This window comes from Pieris napi, chromosome 17, assembly GCF_905475465.1.
Source record: "Pieris napi chromosome 17, ilPieNapi1.2, whole genome shotgun sequence".
Lineage (NCBI taxonomy): Eukaryota > Metazoa > Arthropoda > Insecta > Lepidoptera > Pieridae > Pieris > Pieris napi.
In genome coordinates this window covers 2242825-2269136 of record NC_062250.1, presented here as the reverse complement: position 1 = coordinate 2269136, position 26312 = coordinate 2242825, and the positions used below count along the sequence as shown (strand labels likewise).

At 33.1% G+C, this 26312-nt stretch overlaps 1 protein-coding gene across 1 annotated transcript in view; it reads left to right on the top strand.

Annotated features, from left to right (window-relative positions):
* LOC125057802 (hemicentin-1-like) overlaps nucleotides 1-26312 on the top strand; it is a 165264-nt gene that overhangs the window by 89568 nt on the left and 49384 nt on the right. The window contains exons 3-4 of the mRNA XM_047661704.1: nucleotides 3363-3525; nucleotides 15668-15864. Coding sequence (XP_047517660.1) covers nucleotides 3363-3525; nucleotides 15668-15864 — 360 coding nt within the window. The remainder of the gene's footprint in view (nucleotides 1-3362; nucleotides 3526-15667; nucleotides 15865-26312) is intronic.

Genomic DNA, 26312 nt, shown 5'->3' with positions numbered 1-26312 from the left:
CTTGTCACGTAAGGGTGCGAACAGTTTTAACATTGAACGTGCTCCAAAGTTAGCGTGAACTTGCCTTTACTGGCGATGTGTCTTAAAGAATAAAATTATAATATAATTTGTTTAATATTATGTTTAATTTGTCGTAAAAAAATAGTGCATAGAAATATATTTAAATTGTCATATTTCTTATTGATAAAACCAAATGATTGTTTTTCCGCTATTCAACCCAGGAATTATGCACAGGAATGTCATCGTAGAGGTTTATATTAAATAATTGTAATTGATTGCTGATGCTACGATTAGTCGTATAAAATTTAAATATTAATGCATTGTAGCTTCAGAGTCAAGTTATTGTTTGGCATCATAGGACCATTTGAAAGCTCAGCTGGAGCTTGACAGATAGTTTAGAAAAGTTGTTTTATTCTCATACTTGTCTCTGTATCATAGCGAAGCCCATACATACCATTCAAGGCAAAGACTGTCGACATATCAGTACTTCAAGATTTGCGAGAAACTATATTAAACAAAGGTAAACAAGACATAGATACATATTTTAATTTGATTAGCTTAGGAAATGAAAATTAATGACAGTTAAGTGTTTGTAATGGTTCAAATAATACTAGGAATCAATGCTACGTTATTTAATAATGAGTTTAAATATGGCTTTTAGTTTATTGTTGCAAAGGATATATTTTTAGTTATGAAACTGACGGGACAAATTTTGTACAACACGCTAAAAGCTGGTTTTATATTGTACACGTAATACCATACTTCAACTTTAGTAATAACACAATATTTCAATCGAATAAGTTAGCCCAGCACGATCTCACCCATCAATAGCTGTTTGAAGACAATTGTATCTTGTCGTCTTGTGTCACGTCGCAAGAACAGTTGTTTTCAATGTCTGATCGTAAAACTTGCTCCTACGCCGTGTGTGCTCCTTCCCTCGATGTTTTACGATTTAAGAAAATTTAATTTACGCTCGCTACAAAGTCTAGTTGTATACGTCACATAAGTTAAAGGTATGAATTCTTTATTATTAGTATAAAAAATATTTGCATGAAAAACTTGTAAGTTGTAAAAATTATATAATATTGCTACGTGTTTTTTACACAGCTACGCCGTAGCGCTACGAGTAGCTACATTCCCTAAATAACGATGCAGACTGTGTTACATTGGCGCAACGACTGAGTTTCGTCAGCGTTAAAATCCTTTGATATATTGGCTCGTTATTCGAACCATCTTCTTCGGGGACGGGATTGTTAATCGGACCATTTGTCACGATCGCGCTTGGTATTCACTGCAAAAGAACGACTCAAATTACGCGACCAATTTCCCAGAGGAATCTGGTTGTGGCGATTTCTGGAATTATCGACGGATTATCCGCTTTAGCTAATATGAAAGTGAACTTTGGTTCACCGCTTATAAATATGTAAATATGATGCATAACTTTCAATGTTGCAAGAAATTTATAATTATATTAATAAAATAATAATAATAATACAGTATTTATAATTTTTTTTATTAAATTGTAAATACTGTATTTGTGTAAATAAATAAAAGAGATAGATTTGTACAACTTAAAAAAAAAAAAAATTATATTAATTACAAATTATTATTAATTACTTAAGATGTCATGTAGAACATGGTGTAATGGTTGCAGCTCCTTACAAACGTTGTGTAAAAAAACCATGGCGATTAAAAAGAGTGGCGGAGAGTTTATTGCTTGTTCTTCTCTTTCGTTGTATGGCCTTGATTTGAGAACTGGCAATTAATGTAAAGTTAGAAACATTTCATATACATTTCTTTTTTTGACGTTCATAAGTGTACATTGTGTTGCCTATATGATTAAATGATTTTTGACTTTGACTTTTGAGTGGAAATTTTATCCATAAGCACTTCTATGAAGATTGAATTGTACTATGTAAACTTTAAAGGTTTAACACTTACAAAGTAATGCTTCTATGTCGGCTATAAACTTGTACCCAATTTGCTGACGGATAATTTTATAATTTTTCATAAACAAACTCGGTATTTGTATAAAATTACAATACTCATTTACATGATTTATAGCGCACGCCACATCAAAATATTGCATGAAAACATGCATGATATAATTACATACCCCAGTTACTTGTAAGCATCGTTAGAATAAAACTAACTCCGCACAACTCCCACTAATTGGATTTAGTCTGGAGTTTTTCAGCTCAAATATAGAGTTTATAAGTAATTAATGATAAAATGTCGTGACCCCCAATATACAGGCTATTTTATTTTGTATTATGATGTTTTTTAAACAATAAATTTAAAAAAAAAAATAGTTCGCAAGAAATCTAAACCCACTTCACTGCGTGAAGAAAAGGCCGTAACAGCGGTTAGTTACAAGTTATATACTGATCATATCTAAAATTAATTACACAATAGCAAGCAAGCGTCGTCAAGAATAACAAGGACTATTCATTTAATAAATCACGTAATTATACTCATTACGTCAAATTGCTCGACGTGGCTCATTTGGTGATGAGCCACTGTGACAGGTAAACAGTGACTTAACTAAGAAAACCGGAGATGGTCCTCCTTAGTTCGATTCCTAGCCATAAGGTACTGATCGTTAGACAAATATTATTGATACCAACATTTATTGTTCCTACATCAACGTACTAAATCATTTTTTTTTCTTATGTTTGAAATTAACTTAATTTTTAATCATATTTCTTTGAATAGTACTGTGATGCCCTCTATCTGATGTTTGACCCACATTTAGTCAGTAAAAGTTACGCTACAAATTGCTAGTGTTGCCAAATTGCTCACGAGAGTTTCCTAGTTGGCTCAGTCAGAGATTACTTGACCTTACCTTATAGAATTAAGATTTTAAAATTGTATACTAATTACATAAAGTATTAAAGTAAATTATGATTTTTGTCGTATATTTTTTACATGTAGCTAAATCTTGTTTGATTCAACGGGTGACCTTATTAAGTATGTTCTAGTCAAGATTAAAAGATATTTATTTCATTTTTAAACAGTTTATAAATATTTTTTCTGTAATCATTTAACGTTGTATATTTTATCGATTGTACTTAATCAAGTTACTTAATATACGTTTAATAATTATCGTACAATAATAAAATTTATAAAATAGATGTACGATGTCATCTACAAATCATAAAGATATAACATAAATGAATTCGTACAATAAATAGAGTAGTTTTGCTAACATGAACATGAAAACATCTGTTTTGTGTAAAACAGCCCGGATCTCCTAGTGTGGGTGTGCAAAATTGAACAAAAGTCATAAGACATGATGGCCAAAAGTTGTATAAGATTTTTCAAACAATTGTAACACTTCTAATTATATACTCAAATTTCAGGGCTCCGTCCGGGACCGAGTGTCAGAGCTGAGTCACTGGATGCGGTCAACCTATCAGCAGTGTCAGGGGGCGACGCGACACTCCCTTGCGACACTCGCTCGCCGCAGCCTCCTGACGCCTTGTTACTTGTCGTCTGGTATAAGGATGACGTACCGATATATAGGTAAGAGTTTTTTTAAGGCTTTATTTATGATATCGTAGCAATATATAATTTACGATAAAATCATAGATTGCACTATATTTTATGGTAAAGAAATGTCTATAAATAAAAAAAAGCTTTTTGGGGTGGAAACCCCTTATCGCTTAGGGGTTAAAAAATAGATAGTAGCCGATTGTCAGACTTACTGAGTATGCATAAAAAAATTCATAAGAATCGGTCGATCCGTTTCGGAGTGGTTTGGGAACGAACATTGTGACACGAGAATTTCATATATTAGACACCCAACCGATTTATTATGTTTTAAGTATTTATTACGACCAAAAACATAATAAACCTTAAAATAAGATAGAATAAAAGTATCGTTCATAAAAATATTGAATATGGAACGAGAACTTTCTTAAAACTATTTGAATAGTATAATTTGTAATTTAAAGTTACTCACTAGAATAAATCACTCGCTACAATTCTTTGGCGTAACTCAGATTTTTAGCGCAAGAGAATTTTTAATCAATACCAGTAACCCAGTTTTTCAGCATTCATAACAGTAATTATTTATTTTTTCAATCCACTGTTTAACATGCTCCAAGAATTTATACAAACGTTAAGGCAATACCACTAAGAAATCGGTAATATTTTTGTTGAATCGATGTTTTTGTATTGGGAGCTTTGAGTTAGCCGTTACGGGTCACTACCAAAATGGGGTATTCTTTAGAAGACTACTTTATATATTCATAAACACAGAACAGTATATAAATACTGGGAACCCATTTCTTTGGGAAGATTATTGAAATGCCAAAGGTATTCCAAACTTGACAGCCAAGTAGCCATATAATTTTATTTTATGCGTAAATTAAGTTTGGTGGCGGTTTCTTGTGAGGATGTTGAGATATGTTAACACTTTAGATAAATGAAACATTGTGTTTGAATTGTTTACATTTTGTTTTCGCTTTTAAATATCAACTAAAATATATATATATACTTACTAGCTGACCGGGCAAACGTCGTTTTGCCATGTATATCATTTATAATAAAAAAATAGGGGTTGATCGTAGAGGGGTGAAAGTTAGGGGTTATATGTATTTTTGTATGTTATATCATAAAAAAATAGAAATTAAAAATTTTGTCTAAAAAATAAAAATTTAGGGGTGGACTGGACTACCCCTAACATTTAGGGGGATGAAAAATAGATGTTGGCCGATTCTCATAGATACCGGATAAGCCCAAAAAATTTCATCAAAATCGGTCAAGCCGTTTCGGAGTAGTATGGCGACGAAAACTGTGACACGAGAATTTTATATATTAGATATATATATCTCGTACTTCAACAAAAATCAATAGAAATCGTGTTAACGGTTACGGACAGCTAAAATTGCGCGTGCAGTTTAGTCGTTTTTAAACATACTGTTAATTTAATGCATTTTGTGACTGACGACACAGTGTGACTTTGTTTAATGAACTACGTATACTTGTAGCTCAGTTCGTGTTTTGCCAGTACTATTTTTGCTAATAACGTTTACGCTTGTAGCGTAGTCTTCTTGTAGGAAGTTCTATATTTGGTGAAACAATCAAATCTATCAGGTTAGATGCTCAATGAAATATAGAAACAGTTTGCTCCAGTCTGCTCCATATCTCATCGAGTTACAAGAATTCATTTAGTATATACAATCATAAAGTAAAAGCTAATCCTTCATACAAGCAGTATAATATAACCATTGTTACGCTTTCCACAATCTCAACGGTGTGTTGGGATCAAAATACCTCTGAAGACGCGACGAGTGTAAGCTGAGGCTTAAGATCCCTTATCCATAGGATAAACCTTATATTAGAATAGAGAATAAATATCCCTGTATCAACGCGATTGGCAAGGATTTTGTATCTTTCATTTGTGGCAATCTCGGGTGTCGCTAATAGAAAAAAGGTTATAGAATTTGGGTTTTAGACGAGGACTATGACTCTTGTTGCATTTTGCATGATAACGTTTTTAAAACGCACCAAAAGGTTAAAATTGTTTTTATAAAGTAAGAATTATACATTTTAAAAAGAGCAGTGTTGGCCAAGTGGCTTCAGCGTGCGATTCTCATCCCTGAGATCGTAGGTTCGATGGCTGTGCACCAATGGACTTTCTTTCTATGTGCGCATTTAACATTTGCTCGAACGGTGAAGGAAAACATCGTGAGGAAACCGACATGTCTTAGACCCAAAATGTCGACGGCGTGTGTCAGGCACTGGAGGCTAATCACCTACTTGCCTATTAGATTTAAAAATGATCATGAAACAGATTCAGAAATCCGAGGCCAAGAAATAAAGAGGTTTTTTTATACATTTTAAAATACTAAATTAGCTAGTTATTATATCAGCCGATAATTATCGCCAATTTCAATGCAGCAGAGCCTGAATATTGCTTCGAAATGTAGAAATTAAAACTAGACAAACATCAGTTCATTCGTTCGTTCGTCTGCCACATTAATTTTCGTTTAGGCTTTACCATAAATTATTTTGATTTAAATATTGTCGTTGGCGTCGGGTATAACTTACAAAATGGCACGCCGTAAAGTGCTGATTGCGTGTTTCGTTTTCAGTCTATTCATAGGCGGAACCGAACGCCTTATGCAAAAATAAAATAGGACGACAGCGATCTATTGATTACCGTTGAAAGTACCAAGGTTTTATCGAATAGGGTTTGAATTTTTGTCTTAGTACAATTGCTTACTTGCATTTTCATCATGATCCAAGGTTTTCTACTTCATTTCCCGTCATTTGCTGGTCAACACTTTTTTTTTATACATGTGTCTTTACTAAGACATCATGGAACATAACAATCTAGCCTAACTTAAGACTAATAAGTAATTTAAGTCTAACCTAATTTAATAATAAGGATTTTTACTTAAGAAAGTGTCCAATAACACTACTTACAGTCTCTATTAAAGGGAAGACACTCTGTTCTTGTATTCAATTTTTTTCTTTCACTCACTGTGTATTTAGTACTGACGTGCACTAACACTAATTCACTAGTTCAAATGATTTTTTCCTATTAAGTCTTGCTGGTCAACACATATTATATAGAATTCTTGCGCCACTACATTATTATTATACTAATCAAAAGTCTATTTTCTAAGTTTATTCCGTAGACTAGAATATATGTATGAAAAATCGTAAAGAACCTAGCATTTCATACTAAGGTCTAAAAATCACCTACACCTATGGGTTTTTCCGCCAACTGGTGTATACCATCAAGCATACATTGTTTCTACTATTTTCTTAGTTTAGAAAATGGTTGTTAAATCAACTTCAGATTGCCATGGTTTACCATCTCACATTTCTGAGGTATAAAACTCATTTTCCTAATAAGGATAAAGAACCTCCACCTGCTGTTTTATTTCTCACATTTAAATTAAAAAGTCTAATTCCAACCGCGCAGAGGAAAACCAACTCTATCTCAATGGATAAGAGTTGATTTTACAGACTGGATAAATTCAGAGGTTTTTAGGCTTACATAAACGGGATTACTATACTAAGTGGGCCAATCGTCAAATTTGTAGTCCTACTTTAAACCATCTTTATTAAAACCGCAATGTTCGTTTTTTGAATTCGTAACGAAATGAAAATCTATTTGCATTTACATTTTACGGTAAATAAAATTGGGTATTCTTTTTGTTATATGTTGTTTTTGTAATAGAGTTTGATTCGTATGCTTGAACTATTTGAACAATCCATCATGTATGGTGAAGGTCCAATATTATACGTTAGACTTTACTGTCGACAAACATAAAAAAATCCTAATACATCACTTTCGTTTGACTGTTGCTAACCTTTTTAAATTAATATTGAGCATGCATCATAATTAATTTGAATGTTCCGATCAATAAGACCTTGGAAATATGAAAATGGACATACGTTTAACTTTTCATGCTTACCGTTACAGTTAGTACTGTAATTTACAAGTGTATAATAATAATAATAAAAAATCAGTAACCTTTTTAGGTAGATTTTTGTATCTATTTCATGATCATTTGTTAATCTAATAGGCAAGTAGGTAATCAGCCTCCTGTGCCTGACGCACGCCGTGGACTTTTTGGGTCTAAGGCAAGCTGGTTTCCTTCACCGTTCGAGCGAATGTTAAATAGAAAGAATGTCCATTGGTGCACAGCCGGGAATCGAAGCTACGACCTCAGGGATGAGAGTCGCACGCTGAAGCCACTAGGCGAACACTGCTCGTGTATATCTTTTTATTTGTATAAAACTCGTTTTAAATTTTTTTTTTGTTAAAATTCTATGTAGATACGCTGTAAATAAAATAAATCTTCAATATCGATTCCAATTTCAATATTGAGACATCGAACTACACTCACACTACTACTACTCTTTAGACTTTATAATTTTTAAAATTTTTTTTTTAATTTGGGCTAATTACTGCCAACTCGTTACATTATCGCACAACCCAAAATAATATTTTCTTAATACCCAGATTTCCACCTCGATGGCTAGAAGTCTTCCAGAGTCTTGTCGAATGGACTTCCAGTGGTCGCTAAAGGTCAACAACGTATACTAGTCAAATAAAATATATGTAAATCTCGCGATTTAGTAATTTGTTTACATCTCTCGCGTTGGTTGCGTGTAATATAATTCAAAGGTTGTGGCTATGAGTCCCTGTCGACGCATCAAAAATGTAACATCCACTTATAACGAAAACGTGACTGTGAAAGTTTAATAGCGCATATACATATAAAAATTTTACAGTATGAGTAACGCGTTCTAGAAAATATATAAATATTATACGTACGTTTTTGTAATAAATATTAAAAATGAAAAAAGAAAGAAGAAGAAATGGGTGGACAAATTAACTACATTTGTTTGCGCTAAATCGGTGTCGGTCAAAGAAGGTTGCCAATTGTCGATTTTGACTTTGACACACGAACCAGAAATGGTAAGTTGTTGTTCCGGTGTAAATGTGGAACTGCGTATGTTTTTTTTAACCGCTGTCGTATGCGCATTGATATTGAACTACGCATCATACTACCGCATTTTCTTTTTTTATTACAATTATTAAGGATCCAGTGCTTGGAGTAGAACACAACACCATTGATGGAAGAGCTATTCTGATCGATTCTTGGATTCCTATTTTTACTATTCTGACACGCGACAGCCGAACCAGTGCATATTATTTTACTGGAGGAGAGAAAGCATCCTGGATTCAGCTTTCGGATATCCAGGCCCATACAACATTTCTATTACATTTATTGTAATATTTTTTTTATAGAACATCTGATGGTAAGTGATACCGCCGCCCATGGACACTCTCAATGCCAGAGGGCTCGCGAGTGCGTTGCCGGCCTTTTAAGAATTTGTACGCTCTTTTCTTGAAGGACCCTAAGTCGAATTGGTTCAGAAATACTTCAGTGGGTAGCTGGTTCCACAAAGTGTTGCAAATCCAAAAATATACTAAGCTATAATAAAAGATCAGTGAAACAGACGCAACGGGACTTCATAGTTAGTAAATCAAATACTTCAAAAAATGTGCATAGTATTAAAAATATGTTAAAAAACCAAAATGTTTTTAAAACTATCTGATCGTTAAACTAAACCTTTACTAGCCAATATTTCACATGTACTAAATCAAACCTGGTGTTCGGTCGTTATCCAATATCGTGCACGCTATAAAAGGATAAAAAACTTCCCTCTGCGTTCATAACGGTTTAATAAGAATTAGTTATACTTCAGCGCGTCACAAAGATGGCGTGTAATACAAAAAAATTGCACCTAATCATGTTCAATTACTTCACACTTCATGAATCAATATCTGTTTTATTGAAGTATCTTAAAACGATGGTACGATATCGTGGACTATGGTACTGTTTCTATTGCCATATTTCAACCCTCGGCCAGGGATGTAAGGAAAGCGGGCACTACCCTCGATAGTGTGAGTATAAAAATTAAAATTGCCTTTATTCGAGTACAATACACTAAATTATACGATGTCCATGTCATTATGTTTTATTTGTTCATTATTCATGCCATTATAAAAAATATTCAAATATACATTCATTTAGGTTACACAACGTACACTTATGAACGTCAAAAATATTAAATGCTTCTAATTTTCATTTACTGCCAGTTCTCAAATCAAGGGCATAGAACGGAAGAGAAGAATTGGCAATAATATACTCTCCGAAACTCTTTTTAATCGCCAAGTTGTTTGTTTTACACAATGTTTGCGGGGAGCTGCAACCATCACACCAATAACATCTTAAGTAATTAATAGTTAATTAATAATATTAAAAAAACTTAAAGAAATAGATTTGTCCTCTATCAGCAGTAGGCATGGTGAAATAGCAGTATTATTTACAATTTTTTTTGTTAATACGATAAATATTAGTTGATGTTAAGTGATACCGCCGCCCTTGGACACTCACACTGTCAGAAGGCTAGCAAATCGTTGCCGGCCTTTCAAGAATTGGTACGCTCTTTTCTAAGGACCCTAAGTCAAATTGGTTCGGAAATACTTTAGTGGGCAGCTGGTTCCACATTCTTGCTGCAAGTGCGTGTTAACACTCTGAAGTTGTCACTTACGATATAACTGACTCAGTTATATCGTAAGTGACCTAATTACAGTCAGTACCCATACTACAGAGCTTAGCACTGCCCGCAATCTGGCTTAAATCCCTGTCCGAAGGACATGGCAATAAACAAAGAACCATAGTCCATGATAGCGTACCATCATTTTGAGATACAATATAAGACAGACATTGATTCATGAAGTGTGAAGGTGCATTTTTTTTTGATTTAATAAGATATTTAATACAGAGTGGGAAAATTAAAGTTAACGTTTAGAAAATTAACTTTTTAAAATAACATCATCTAATTGTGCACCATCGCGCTGCAAACACTCTTCGAATCTTGACTTCAAATTGCCGAAAACTCGTTCGCACATGGCGCGCGGAATAGCGGCCATTTCTCCGCGGATGTTGGCCTTCTACTAGGAAATTGTGGTCGGATTATTGCTGTAGACTCTACTTTTCATGTATCACCACAGGAAAAAGTCTGGTGGGGTTAAATCCAGACTCCTAGGTGGCCATGGAATGTCACCTCGGCGCGAAATGAGTTTTCCAGCAAACATCTCCTTTACTGCCTGTACTGACTAACTGTATAATTTTCTTGTATTTTTGAAGCCTTGCCGTTTATTTTGGACAGTTATGTTTATGTTTTCATAATATTGATTAACATAATCCTCATTATTTTGTAGGTGTGGTTGATGTGTCACGTCATAATATCACGTTCTGTCCGTAGCCTATTAAGAATGATACAATAATACGGTTATTTTTGATTTAACTGAAGGTCTTCCGAACCATTTATACTTAATAATGCATGGGGCAGGCACTGCCACTGCTGTTTCAATTATCTTTTCTATGCAAGTAAAGTGCACGTGTGGCTGACTTTTGTCTTTAATTTTCCTAGACTTATCGCTTTCTAAAAAATATTTTCTTTTGTTTTGTGCTGATTGAAAATTGTTTTGGTTCACAGCCGAAATTCAGGCACACAATGGACAGAACAATTTTTAACACTATTGGTTCTTTGATTAGTAATAATAATAGAAACGTTTTTTATTCGTATAATACACTTCAGTATTCTAATGATAGATATAATATCTAATACAAACTCTTCATCCACATGCCAAGTGCCAGAGTCCTCCCGCACTCTTCGCCATTTATATAACTTCCAATAATGTTTTGTCATCCCATAGATAATGATCATTCTCTACTACGTGGAATACATACATACCCTCACCGCCATTCAAAACACTCACTTTTCTCAAGTACTAAAATAGCAATTACAGAAATTTCCAGCGACAAACCTAGTAACAAATTGGTATCGCTTGTTCAAAACGGAAACGCTCATATAAGCTGAAGTTCGCAGACAATGAGCATTGCTAGCATTTTCTCGAATATTCAGCACATTCGCGTACAATTTCTTGGGTCGTGTCGAAACTAATTTGACATCCGCACGAAACGACCATGCATAGCAAATGTGCTTCTGAGTGATGTATAAAATATGCACGCACGCCCTGATTGTGCTATAAGTAATATCACTGTTATTGCCACCTCATAATTTTAAGTTATTATCGTGACTTGGATTTGGGAAATAGCTTATTAACGGTTGGTTTGATGATTAAATGCAGAAATTTAAATCATACATGCATTCTGTCGTAGGAAATTGTTGTTTTGAACGGAATTAAAAAAAACTAAAAGAAAAACCAATTTGACGTGTCTTATCTATATTTAGAAAATTCTCGTGTTCGTTCCCTTACTCCTCCGTTACGGCTAGACCGAGTCATATGAATTTTTTTATGCATATTTAGTTAGCCTGAGAATCGGCTACTATCTATCTTTCAAACCCCTAAGTGATAAGGTGTGCCCACCCAAAAATTTTTATTTTTTTGAATTTTTTTTTAGTTTTTATTTTTTATGATACAGCATACAAAAATACATACAACGCCTTATTTTCACCCCTCTACGAACAACCCCTATTTTTTACTATAGATCATAGTTATTTTTATTGAACTAAAAAAAAATCCTAGAAATAATATACATAGCAAAACAACGTTTGCCGGGACAGCTAGTGTTTTTATATGTGTGTTAAACATTGATTCTTTTTCCGTGGACTGATCTTAAGGATCGAGGTGTCAAATTAATCGATTAAATTTATAGAATAGAAAGATATTTAATTTTATAGAAAAAAAGCTAATACATATTATTCTCTATATATAAATTAATTTTTGTTGAGTCGATTATATTTTTTAATTTATTAGAACTCATCAAATAATCCTTGTCCAAACATTGTACGCCTAATCGTAGAATACACAATTTAACGTGTGTATGGTTACTTGGTGTTTGTAAAGGTGAGTCTTCTATTTTTAAATTACGATTTTTAGAAAAAAAAATTAATATTGGAAAAATACAACCGAAATCGATACAAAAATATTCGCTAAACTATGAAGTTTATTTTTTAGCAAATCATATTATATTCAATTGAAAATATCGATTTTTATATATCGCATAACTTGGTAATTTGTAACGAGCGATAGCGATAAGATACCCCTCTAATGATGATAGACAACGTTTGACAAATGTTTTTTATTCTTTTAACTTCATACAACGTGTTTAAATACAAAAGATATAAACTATACATAACATTATAATCCTGCGTACAAATTAGATACGGTGTATGCATATAAGCGCCGGGAGAGTATTTAGCAAACTGGATTGTAACCGCATTATTGCTGACCAGCTTCTCTTGTCGAGGGACGCTTTTATACTCGGATGATATTTAAATTTAGAATACTAGAAATTGCATTCAACGAGAGTAGATCCCTAGAGGTTTATATTTAGTTTATACTTTTTGTAAGATGCTGTCGAATTATGTTATGCATTATTATTAGGTGTTCACATTTATTGCATATAATTTAGCAAAATAATTCATAGATATTTACAGCAAAACATTTGTTAATAAGTGATCCCTTTCAGTCAATACAAATGTAGGTTTTGTCTTTAATTCTCAGTTTCGTAACCACTAAACTACATATGGATACAGTGAATACACAATCATGAAACAAAATTTATTTATTAACAAAAACACTCTTACCCTAACAGGCAATCCTTAATTGATAAGAGCATAATAAATCAATAAAATTTAGTGACGAAACGAAAAAAAACATATGAAATAAATTAGGAAAAACTAAATTACGTAATAAAAAATTCAAGAAAATTAACTATTATAGGCACTAACAAATAATAGAATATGACAGTTCACTCAACGGACAATGAAAAAGGTCCGTAAACCTATGTAATTCGTTAACTAAATTAATACACCGAATCATATGTGCCCTTTTCAGAAGGTTATTCCTAGCTGTGGGCACATTGTAGCTAAGATACTGAAGTACTGTCGAATTACTGCTCATGTAACAATTTTATGAAGTAAATCACAAGCGCGAATTCTCATCGTACTCTGAGCTCATTATAGCCCACAGAACCAAGAATAAATAAGATCGGATACATATGTGGGTAAAAAGGGTGCACACATCCTAAGATAGTGCCTCAAGAATTTGTTTCGCTCCAACATCACCTTATACTTTATTTCATAAATCCCAAATCCTTCATTATAACAGTCTTAGTCAGTCAGTCAGTCAGTCCTAATAGTCAACTTGTTAGAAAAATTAAATTGTATGAAGTAATATATGATTGCGTATATATTAAAGCTATTTTAATGAGTTAAGCATTAATTCAATATTTAGTTACAATGGCTCAAATCAGTCGTAATTTCAGTGCATCAAATTTTGTGTTTCTCGCGGTTTCATCTATTTGTCAAAAAATTTAAGGCTGGCTTTAAATTTAAGGTAAAAAGGCTGGGCGGACATCTTTAGCTCTCCATAAAATATATTTTTTCGGCCTAATCTATTATTATCAGTTGAGCCATTTAGGGAGTGTGATGACACACCGCACTATTTTGATGTATAATTTAATGTACTTTTTAATTTAACGATTTTTCTTTTAATTCATCAAATTTTCATCTTCAGTAAAGGCTAATATTAAAAGCGTATATTCAATAAATATATAAGACAAATTATTTGTTACATATTTTCCCTTTCTTTGTAATACGAAAATGTATTATCAAAATACGTTCATATTTTTCTATTTGGGTTTCATTTATTTTCACGGATATTAGATGGCCTTTATACAAAAATCTATTGTGTCTTACTATAAAGGTCAGATTATTCACAATACAATTCTATATAATACGAATAAACTTTTATTTTAAGATCTCATTTAATGAATGAAAATGAATAAAAATGTGGAATGTAATTATAGGTTAGCTAAAAAATTGTGAAATATGTGGCGCTTTAAACTGACACAACTTTTCACACTTTTGTACGTGCCATTACAATCATTAATTGACCAAACATATAGTCATGTCAAAAAAATATATGTTAATGATATATGATATATGACTCAATTTACGTATATAGAGTACATTTAGAGATATAAAATTTAAATAATAATTTATAACAATCATTAATCCTTTCATCGGTCCAAGTTCATGAATGATTTTTATAGTTCATTTTACTATTTCGAATAAAAAAACATGATTTGGTACAATACGGTATTTTGGCCTTATTTATTTTGTAATCATACTAACAAACTTTATATATAATAACAAAAGATACACTAAAATTTAGCCAAAAATGGAATAAATGTAAGCCGACAAAAATGTCAAAAACATTTACAACAGGAAAAATAAACAAAAAAATTGTTCAATGCATTTAATTAAGTAACACCTAATTTGGCTGTGTATTACCATCCACAGGCACCATCACACAGATGTTGTAAAAGTAAAGATGTGTATGTGGAGTATGCCCAGCAGGCGTTATATTTTAATTATGTCATTACATAACAATTTTCTTCCTAGACTTTATGATACAAATTCTTTAGCCTGTTACAAAGGTATCATCATGTGATTAACGTTATAAGTGTCATAGTGGTATCGCAGTACTATATTTAAGATATGATGAGCATGACATTTCACTAGTCAACACTTATAATGATCTAATATATAAAATTCTCGTGTCGCGGTGTTTGTAGTTAATCCACCTTTGTGTTTAGCCGTCACGCCCTGCTTTTTGATGTAAAATTTTCCTATAATCGATCCGAAATCAAAAACTTTTTAGTTCTAAAAGTCGAAAAAATAACGGTTTTACTGTGACAAAACTGCAAAGGCACGAGTTGAAACTTTTTGCTTATAAATTAGTGTTTTTTCGGATTTATCACACTATTTTGATTTTTACACACGCTCTCGCAATTACTTATATTACAAAAACGTATCATATAAAAAACAGTAATATCTGAGACAGAATCTATGACTGGTGTCATATCCTGGGACACTCGCAGATCACCTGAATCCGATTTTGGCAATTTTTTTCGCGACCTCTTTAATAATAACTGTTATATTCAGCTAACTTAAAACCAAAATAATTCATACATTTAAAGCTTTCTCTACTATACATCGACGCTTTATAACAACCCGTTGTATTGTTTTTGAGTTCATCTCATTCATACATAATTATTTTATAAAATGTAATGTACATTTGTGTTTTCAGCTATGATGGCCGAGTTAAGGGACCCTCGGCGCATTGGGCGGACGCGTCCCTCGGAGGGCGGGCAAGATGGCACGCGTCACCACACTCCGCGCTCAAAATACGTGACGTTGTCCCAACTGACCGTGCCCTGTACCGGTGTAGAGTCGACTTCAAAGTGTCACCAACCAAGAATCATAAGCTAATGCTTCATGTTATAGGTAAGTAATGTATGTTTAATATAAATTATGTGTAAATAATTTAAATACGTCCCGTGATAGAAAATTTTGATTAATATTATTGAGTATGTAACTATGTATGTTTTTTTAAGACAGTTGCTGACGCTGCTAAGCTTTAGTAAAAATTTAACAACACTAACATTCCTGCATTGTGGATCTTATTTTTACTAAAGAGTACTGTTTGGACTCAGAATAGTTGTTATTTTTATTTCATATTTGTATTGAATTTGTGTTTATTTTACAACAAAGTCAATACGAGAGAATCAATCAATGTCAAATAAATATACTTATCATTAGTATGATATATTAAGCACTGCTGGCCTAGTGGCTTCAGCCTGCGACTTTCATTTGCGGTCGTAGATTCGATCTCCAGATGCACCAATAATTATACTATCTATAGCACCTACGAGTAACACTCCCTCGTAATCATCATGACAGAACCGGCATGTCAACTCCCAAGGCCAAGACTCATTTGTAGTGGGTTGTAGTGCCACTGGAATGTTATTATCATTATGATATATGCTAAATATGAACATCTAATAGCCTCAGGTATTTTCTTTAAAACGTTCTAAAATTTGAGTCTATATCAACCCATATTGGTTCTAAACTTAGTAGGCGTGAGTCAAACAAAACTAAAACCCACCACGAGTCAACTTCAAAGTATCACTTGGAACTTGTAACGCCTGCAAGTTGTATGTTATCGGTGCAAACTTCATTCAATACCAGACTAGCTGCATGGTTAAAAGTTTAGACTTGATTTAATTTAGAGCAGTGCGATTTAAACTTTGGGCTTTGAGGAGTCTTTGATTTGGAATCTCTTTATTGAATTTAGAAAATACGATATAGAATACGAATAGAACGTTTTTTGAAGTTATACTTCTTTAGGCGCGTTATGAAAATTTGATGAGAATGAAATTTTACGATGCGCGCGCACCGTGACACAAAATTAACAGAATGAAGTTGCCCACGGAAGTTGCTACGGCATTGGACATAATTTAAATACAACATTCGAATAATAATAGAATTTATGTTACACTTAATGTAAGAGAATAATAATAAATATTTATTTATTTAATTTTTCAAATGTAAACTGAACTTTATTGACTACAATGACTCCTTTTCCAGTTGTTGATTATTTATTTAATTGTAATTAATTATTTGCATACAATCAAAAACTATTTTTAATAATGCCAAAGAACTGTAACTTCTTACACGCGTACATAAATAAGTACACGCACCCTTTTTTGCTGTAATAGTGAATCTACGTAATATTTTTAAAGGACTTCAGAAACGGAGTCAGGTTATTAATGTTTGAGTATGATTTTTGTGGATCTTTTCGGAAGCGGTCTCATTATATTCAATATTGTTTCTCCTTATACCAAATATTTTGATGCTCTATCGGAGTAAATGTATTCCATGAATTGATCATTATATTATAAAGGAGATTTTTAACCTACATAGTAATAGAAAATTAAAACAAATTTAAAAAGTTTGGCCCCTGTGGCACCATTTCCTCGCTGTATTGCGATACTTGTCCATTGAGCGAGGAATGCACCAGCTCTGGGGATATGTGGGGTTTAATGAGCGCCTGTGCACTTAAACAACTCGGCCCAAGAGTCTCTACTCCAAAGGGAAAATCGAAGTTGGAGGAAATACTCTTATATTTGAGCCGTTTATTACTTTCCGCCTGCTCTGCTCCGCCCCAGATTTTTTGCTTGACCGAGGGAGGTGAGACGAGGCTAACGTTCTACACAAGTAGCATCCCATACCAAAGCCCGTCCCATCTTCCAAAGGATCAACGAATACACAATTACATGGGACTTTGACTAAGATAGAATAATAAATAAGTTTTATGTGTTCTAATAAATAAGGTTGATAAGTAAATAAAAATAACTTAATTCAGTGGTTTTATCCTCAATATTATATTATTATTATTGTAAAATTTCTTAGATAAATGAATAAACCTTAATAAAAAGGCGTATTAATGATACTTTTTTGTCTAAAATTATTGCAAAACTATCCTTCAAATGAAACAAAATATGACCATTACAACAACAGAACCTTCCTAAAAAGCCCCTAACTACCTATTATTATTTTTATATCCATTTATCAATACCGTAATTCTTAAACGTGTTCGATAATCTTTTCTGTTTTAACCATTTAAAAAAATATTTACAATTTAATTAATACATAAAATACATTTTAAATCTATAAGACGTGATGATTCTTTGGAATTGTAAAAGTACTTTAAGCGATACGTTAAAACGATGTCTGATTAAAAAAACTAATGCCCTATCAAGAAATCCGGTATATGTACAAAAACGGGTGTCTTAATGGCGTGATAAATATCCTTTTAGTTAAAAACTAATCAATCACTAGGAACAGCTGACGTAAAAGATTCCACTAAAGCTATTACGCTTTTTGCTTATAACTAAGATTTGTTTTCTATTACACTTTTAATACGATCCTAATATCGATTATGCTGTAACTAATTAGCTAAAACATAATTTCGTTTCGTTAATGTTGTTTCAAGCAGCCGCACAGTGTCATAGTTGTTTTATAAATTGTCTATTAATTAATTGTTAATTATAAATAATATACATAAAAGCTATGGACTTTTATAGCAGCATAGAGCTGTTATCAATTATACCTTTCGATTGAATCCATAGTGTCCATCTATCTTTGCTATAGTTTAAGAAACTGTTACCTCTTACTGAATGTAAAATTACTCACCAGGACTATAAAACTCTTAAAATTGAGACCGTCGTAGTTAACCTAATTGGTTTCCTGAAAGAACTATGATGCCAAACATATCAGGTGTTTATTTGTGAATATAGAGTGCAATAATATTAATAATATCCCGAATTTTTCACTGCCGTAAAAAGGACACTATAAAGTCAAATACGTGTATTGGACTAAGTTAGGTCATTTTCTCATAGGTTGGATGTCTGATAGGTGTAGAACGCGTAAAATGAGTTTGAGCTCGAACTAGCCGCTGCCCAGACTCGTGCTAAAACAAAAAAGAATCAATAATGGGCTTTAAAATAAAAATTCTGTCAGATTCTGATGATACTTGTTCCGAATTCTCTCGTTGTTTTCCAAAAAACGGTGTATCAAAAATACAGCAAAATGCTTTTAATCCTAAAGCAGAAGGTTTACCTATTTGAAGTTTTGTACAAACCGTTCCGTAATATAAGTTCCAACCTGCCTCGTGATTCGTTTGTTCTTCCCCCTATTTCCTGTAAGAAAATAGAAAACCCACAAAAGCCTTTAATCAATACACGTTCCGTTGCAGAATTAGCCCGTGAAATTCCGTATTGCGATGCCATTTCCACTCCTGTTTTCAAACCTAAGCTCTATACAATCTTTATCCACACAGCCAAAATGTCTAATATAATTTTATAATAATATTGACTGTAGTTTACAATTATATTGTGATTGTTTTATTTGTATTATGGTTAAGGAAAAAAATATTTAAATGTATATGCGTAAATTTACGAGTTTTTTATTGGGTATAGATTAAGAATTTATGATAATAGGGAAAGGTGATTACATTTTTTAGGAGACTTTACAGTCTAGAAGAGTATTTAGGCCATAAGTTTTGACAACAATTATAAATAGCTTAATTGTTTTCATTATCATGACATTATGATAATTAATGCATTTGTATGTCTATTTTTATATGGCTGATTGTGTGTTTTTTTATAATGAATCAAGCTGAATGTACCTTGCTTTTCAAATATTTATTAAAGATTATTATTTATTATTAATAATTAAATAGCGTATCTTTTTCAAATTTAAAAAGAGACATACAATTTTATCTTTTAGCAGTTTTAGCAGTGCTAGCCGCATTTAAGGGAATCTCAACCATGGGGTTGTAATTTTTTTTTTAAATGAAATCTCGTTGTTGGCCTTAAGGGCCTTTACAGCTCAGCTCGGGCTGTTTTGGCGAGCGTAATTCGGCTGGAATGGCCATTTCCCGCAACTAGCGTAAGGGTGTCTCCTGCGAGACTCGGACTAGGTCCGTTGCGGGTTGGTCAATCGCCTGAAAGGCAGGAGAGAAGCTCACTGAAGTGAGCAAAATGCGAAGTAAAGGTCCACGCCTTCCCCGGTAAAGCAGGTGGTATAGAAAATGGTGTCATTAGCAGAGAGGGCTAGCTCCACATTGGGAGCTCTAGGAATATCGCTGATAAATTGAAAAATGTACTACTATCAGCACAGAAAACAACCTTACGTATAAAGAAATATATCAATGAAACAACTCACAATAAGGCAAAAACCCCTAAAAGTATAGCAGTGTATGTATGATGTGCCAGATAATATCAGTCATCGCTTTTAACTTGCGTCCCATAAACACTGTATTAAAATCACTTGATAAAAATTCGTTAACTTTTATGATTTTAACCAACAGTAAAATGTTGCTTTAAAAATAACGTTAACTTTTTGCATTTTCGACATTTATGAAACATGCTCTGCGTAATAAAATTACCGGTCCCGTTAAAAGTAATTAACGGGCAGTTATTTTTAACGATAGTTTTTATTGTCAATTGTATTCATACAACTCGAAAATTATGGGTGATGTAAGCTTATTAATGAGGTGAAATATTTTAATAAAAGCTTAAAAAAATTTAAGAGCCATTTGTTCTCAGAGGTGTCCATTAAATCTTGGATTAATATAGACTTGCCTGTATGATATAGATGGATAACGCATCGTTTTATATTTCGCATTATCACATACCTTATCGCATTTGTAACCAGTTGGACCGATCAAGTGAAAGACTCATCATCCTCTACGCCACATTAAGAGAGGTGCTGGATAAAAACCCGTGGAATCACACATTCTTCATCGGCCTATGAGAGAAAATATTAATAATCATATTCCTTTAATTCGGCGTTATTGTCGTCTTTGACTGATTTTCTCTTAGTATTATTTATTTATTTTTATAATTGTGAACCGGAAAATTAAGCAGATACTATTTATTATATGTAATATTATAATTTTCAAACTTGAATAATATTTTTAATGTTTGGTGATCTAGCTTTGATATTGTAATGTCTAGTGTGTTCTACATTTGACATTATTGGTTAAGATTTGTAAAATGTTTACATGAAACTACTGCGGGTTGTAAATTTTTGTATTTTTAACTTTTGGCATACATAAAAAATAGTAGTCTTTAGAATTCTTTAATGTTGTCAGGATTTGATCTTCATTAAGTTATGTTAGGTGCGATACTCTCATACCTGGTGTAGTCACCTTTTATAAACACTGTTTGATTTATTAACCCATTGCTCATACGTCTAGTACTCAAAAATCGATGTATAAAGGCCGATCACCTACTTTAAAGGAAATAGATACATTAATCTTATGCCAAGGCTTATAGCGGCACCGTTTTTTAAAAGGTTTTATTTTTAAAGCATTAATTTTTTACGTGACGAAAGCAATTATTCTTGTGTAATTTATTCTAATTGTTATTTAGGATGCTATTAATAATTATTTTAATTTGACTGAATTTAACTACAGTTGGTCGCGCAAATATTGTTAGGGTTATTTCTAGGGAAATGAAAAATATCACCTACTCGTACAACTGACGCAGTATCCTACGTGACTTTTTTACCCGCAAAGTAGGGAATATTTTTTCAATAAGCCAGTAAATGAACTCTATGTAATATTGAACAGCACGTGAGTTAAATTACTCATAAAATGTGCCTTACACTGGCCAGCAGCCAATTCTTCCTTTATTATTGCCCGCTATATCATTCTTTCGTAATTTATCCTTGCGTTACAGCTTGTGGTAAGCTGCATTAGCAGATTTGAGGCTCGGTATAAACCACAACTTGTTATTTATTTATTCAATAACACTGCGTTGGAAATACAAAAATGCAAGACAATTAAAATAATTAATAAAAAGGAGGGCCTTATCGCTTTCGAGCGATCTCTTCCAGGAAACTACTGTTAGAAAAAAGGCGAGCGCAAGCGCATATCTCATAAGACATAGAGTTACTTAGACAAAACTAATGGAACTAAGCAAAGAAATTAAAACATGTTGACTGTGAAAGTTATTAAATAACATTTATGAAGAATTTTTTGCACATTCTCACAATATCATTAAAAAAAACTCGTTTATTCCTATAGCTATGCCTGTTCCTCCAACCTACCAGCCTAATCTATTTAACGGACCAAAGCAGTTTTTGCCGCGTACCACCACTATGTGGAACCAGCTGCCCACTGAAGTATTTCCGACCCAATTTGACTTAGGGTCCTTTAAAAAACAGCGAACCAATTCTTAAAAGGTTGGCAATGCACTCGCGAACCCTCTGGCATTGAGAGTGTCCATGGGCGGCGGTATCACTTAACATCAGGTGAGCCCGTTTGCCCCCTGTTCTATAATAAAAATAAACAACTAACTGGCCAACTCTATTTATATGTTCTCTTAGTTCTTTATTGGTGGAGTAAATTGTGATAGTATAAAACGGCTACATTACATATTATAAATAAATTTTTTTTATTAATATAGTCAAAATATTAAGATATATGAAAATAAAACTTTTAATTGTTCAAAAACCTAATTTAACCAAATTTTCAAATATGATCAGTTTTCCTGATAACTATTATATTAGCCTAAAGTTTGCACATTCACGTTAATTAGGTGTCGATTCGATATTTTGTCATTTGCGCCTTTAAACCATAAAATTTGGTATATGGGAGCTTAAGAATATGTATTACATATAATATATATAAAATATAAATACATATTTAGTTATATATGCCAAATAGGATGCCAATTATAGTTGTAATTAGATATTGATTTTTAGAAGCGACTTCCAAAGATTAGCCCAACAGGATTTGATACATGTATAATATAAAGTAATGAATTAATACAATATATTTTCAGCAGTTAAGCCAATACAAATAAGACATCAATTAAAATGAGGTTATAATTTAAAAGAAATTTGTAAAGCGAAATCCTGTCATGTGAAACAGCCAAGCCAGAAGTTATTACGCGTTTTTAATAAAATAATGTAGAATAATGAGTATCATTGTTTTAATTACAAGAACAAATTACGTTAATGTACACATTAGCGGTTTGTCATAGTAACAAAATTGAGATTCGCTCTGTTTAAGTTTAATGATTTCATGTAATGGAGTTCATTAATTGTAACATTTACATTTTGTTTGTTATATTTTAATGTAAAGTTTTAAATGGTACTATTATATTATATTCTATATAAGGTATCTTATCCTTATTATCATCTATTATTTTCTACTCTGTAGACGTATTAAATTTATGTTATATAGGTTATACATTTTTACAATAATTTCTAACATAGTCAAATTAATTAACACCTTTATTGTACAGTCCTAAAATTTTAATTATATTTTTTTATCTCTAACCTAGTTGTAAGTCAAATGAACTAACACACCTTTATTGTACGATTCTAATTTTTTTTTTAGTCTAAGCTAGTTGTAAGTCAAATTAACTAACACCTTTGTTGTACGGTCCTAAAACTTTAATTATATTTTTTTATTTCTAACCTAGTTGTAAGTCATATTAACTAACACCTTTATTGTACGATTCTATTTTTTTTTTATTCTAAGCTAGTTGTAAGACAAATTAACTAACACCTTTATTTGACGGTCCTAAAATTTTAATTATAAATTAATATTAGAAATTTTAATCATATATTCTAGGACTAATTCAATGTGCAAAGGTTTACAATACGGTAATAGCCTAACCGAATCACTTAAGCTTCATTCCGCAACCGCGTCAGGTAACAATATATTCTTTGTAAAAAAATACGGATGAGACCGCGCCTGCAAATGACGTTTACCTCCCAACGTCATACCAGTGCTACAGACAATAAAACAATAAAACGTTGGCTCGCTACGCTGTTCAATCATTGTATACCAAGTACTGTTGCAGTCGCCTCTATTTCTGACACGTTCATATCTCTATGGTATGATAGATGTCATTTATTTTGATATTTAAAATAATTTGTATTTTAAGCTATTGCATAGATTTTATCGCGGGCTTTGAGCGTGGCGACCGAATCAAGAAATTCCGTAACGAAAAAAACCTAACACACGATGACGTAATATAGGTGCGGCAAATTCGCGTTAGAGTGGGACAGAACGCATACTGCGCATTCCCATCTCTCTGACGAGATCGGTGAGACAGACTATATAGGCGTTTTAGTCTGAGTGTGGTAGAGTGGTAGATTGAAATAATATCAAACAAAAAACTTGAATTAATATCAAAGAAAAACAAATACTGCATAAATAAAAATAAATAATTATAACTGCATAAGTTGATAAAAAGTGCTATGCAATAGATTTACCGCGGCAGTCCTCGAGTGCCACACGTTTTTTTTTTATGGAACAGGGGTAAACAGGCAGAAGGCTCACCTGATGTTAAGTGATACCGCCACCCATTAATAGATAGATGTCATTTTGATCTTTAAAATAATTTGTGTCTAGTCTATCTTCATTATTTAGTGATTCAAAATGCGGTATTTATTTAACACGTTGCAAAAAATCAATACAATTAGAATAGTTAAATAATAATGAGGCAATGCGACTTCTTTAATACAAAGAGTCCCCTCGAGAGTCGCTGGGATATTGTAGGATACTCGATTGTGAAGAAGTTAATTGGATCTGGTTAGCACTGCGCCTTCTTAAGTACTCATGTCATTTTCACATGTGTATATCCTTTCTATAAAATATTTTCATAAGTATTTGATTGTTCTTATTTTAAATGTGTGATGTTTGAGAGCAAAAAAAAACAATAAATTTAAGTATTTAGACCTTAATCTTCAAAGTGAATGCACAGAAATAACACCCGAATGTCTGAGTATCCGGTATCCCGTTCTAGTTTTAACTCTACATTAGCGATTGTCTAATTTGTGACCGCAACAAGGAAGCCGCTATTTCTAACGAGCTAATATAATTTCGGTACAACTTAAACGAAAGAGAAAAAAGATTAATAAACATATAATTTACTCACATAGATATTGTGTTACCTTATGAACGTCATTAAAGAAATGCTTGCGAATTTACATTCACTGCCAGTTTTCAAATGAAGGCGTTAACGGACGAGAAGACTACTAATAAACTCTCCAACCCTTTTTAAATCGCTAAGTTTTTTGTTATTATTATATCTTCTTACGTAGCTTGGTTAGTATGTAATGTTTCATCTACAGTTGTTAAATTTCTATAGCCACTAGTTAAATGATAACCTTTTTGGCTATTCAATAAATAGTCATAGTTGTGTAATATAAGGGTGCGTCAACATCTAGCGAATGCGCCGCGAATGTGCAGCTCGCGAGTCGTTTGCGAGGTGCGCGCGTGCATTTTTGTTCGTGCTCCGCTCTTGCGCCGCCCGTAGGCGCCGTACGCGATCAGCGCGCGGGCGGCGCCATAGCGGCTCGCGTCTTCCTTCCGTCCACGCCAGTAAACGGAACTGTAAGAGAGTTGAGAATTGAGTGCGCCGCGCGCGCGCCTTATACGAACGAGCCTTGCATGAGTTGCGCTAAAGAGGTAGCGCATTCGCCTGATGTGGACGCAGCCTATTGAAATTACGCCTTTTTTTAAATAGAGGGAATGCATTTCCGCACAGAGTATGGGACTCGCTCTACACCCACTAAACCCGTCACTGTTGGGGTAACTTGGGGTCCCGTAAGCATTCTCCAAGAGGCCCCATGACTCGGTACCACAGAAAACAACCTTCCATTATATTGACATTGACTTACAAGTCTTTACAGTAAGGTTGCAATTCCTCGCACCCAAAACGTGATTCGCCGCTCGCTCCCTCATACAATTGAAATTACACCTTGTCAACGCCATCTATTGACGAAAATTTGCTAATTGTACAAGGAATATTTAGCCGGATATTTATAGACATAACATTTACTACAAACAAAACACATAGAAACACAAAATAATAATAATAAAAAAAATGAGAGATGTTTTCTTTTAAAGAACAAGGTACGTTTTAAGTATGTAATACGTGTGTGCTGTGGCTGTAAATGGCCTTGGCTCAGCATTATACTTAGGAGCAGACTGTTCCACAGCGCTGGTCATTCTGCCCACAGCAGCTAGTTTGCGCATCAGTCGCAAAAGTAGAAAAATAATATAATACTAATACTTAGCAGAAAAATTATTCTACCTATCTTACCTATCCAGAAGAATTTATCAATTACCAAATTCGCGGCCAAAGATGGCGTTAATGTGGCAAAAATATTAATCACCATAGACTTCATAATAGCAATCATGTGCCCTGTCTATGTCAGCCATAAACATTCGGTGGGTTCTAAACATTATTTCAACGGCAATATTGGCAAGATGCTCGTACTATAAACCGGCTCGATTTGGCTTCGTTCCTATGTCGAAACATAAATTCTGAACGGACATCTGGTTCAGGTGACTTGTACGT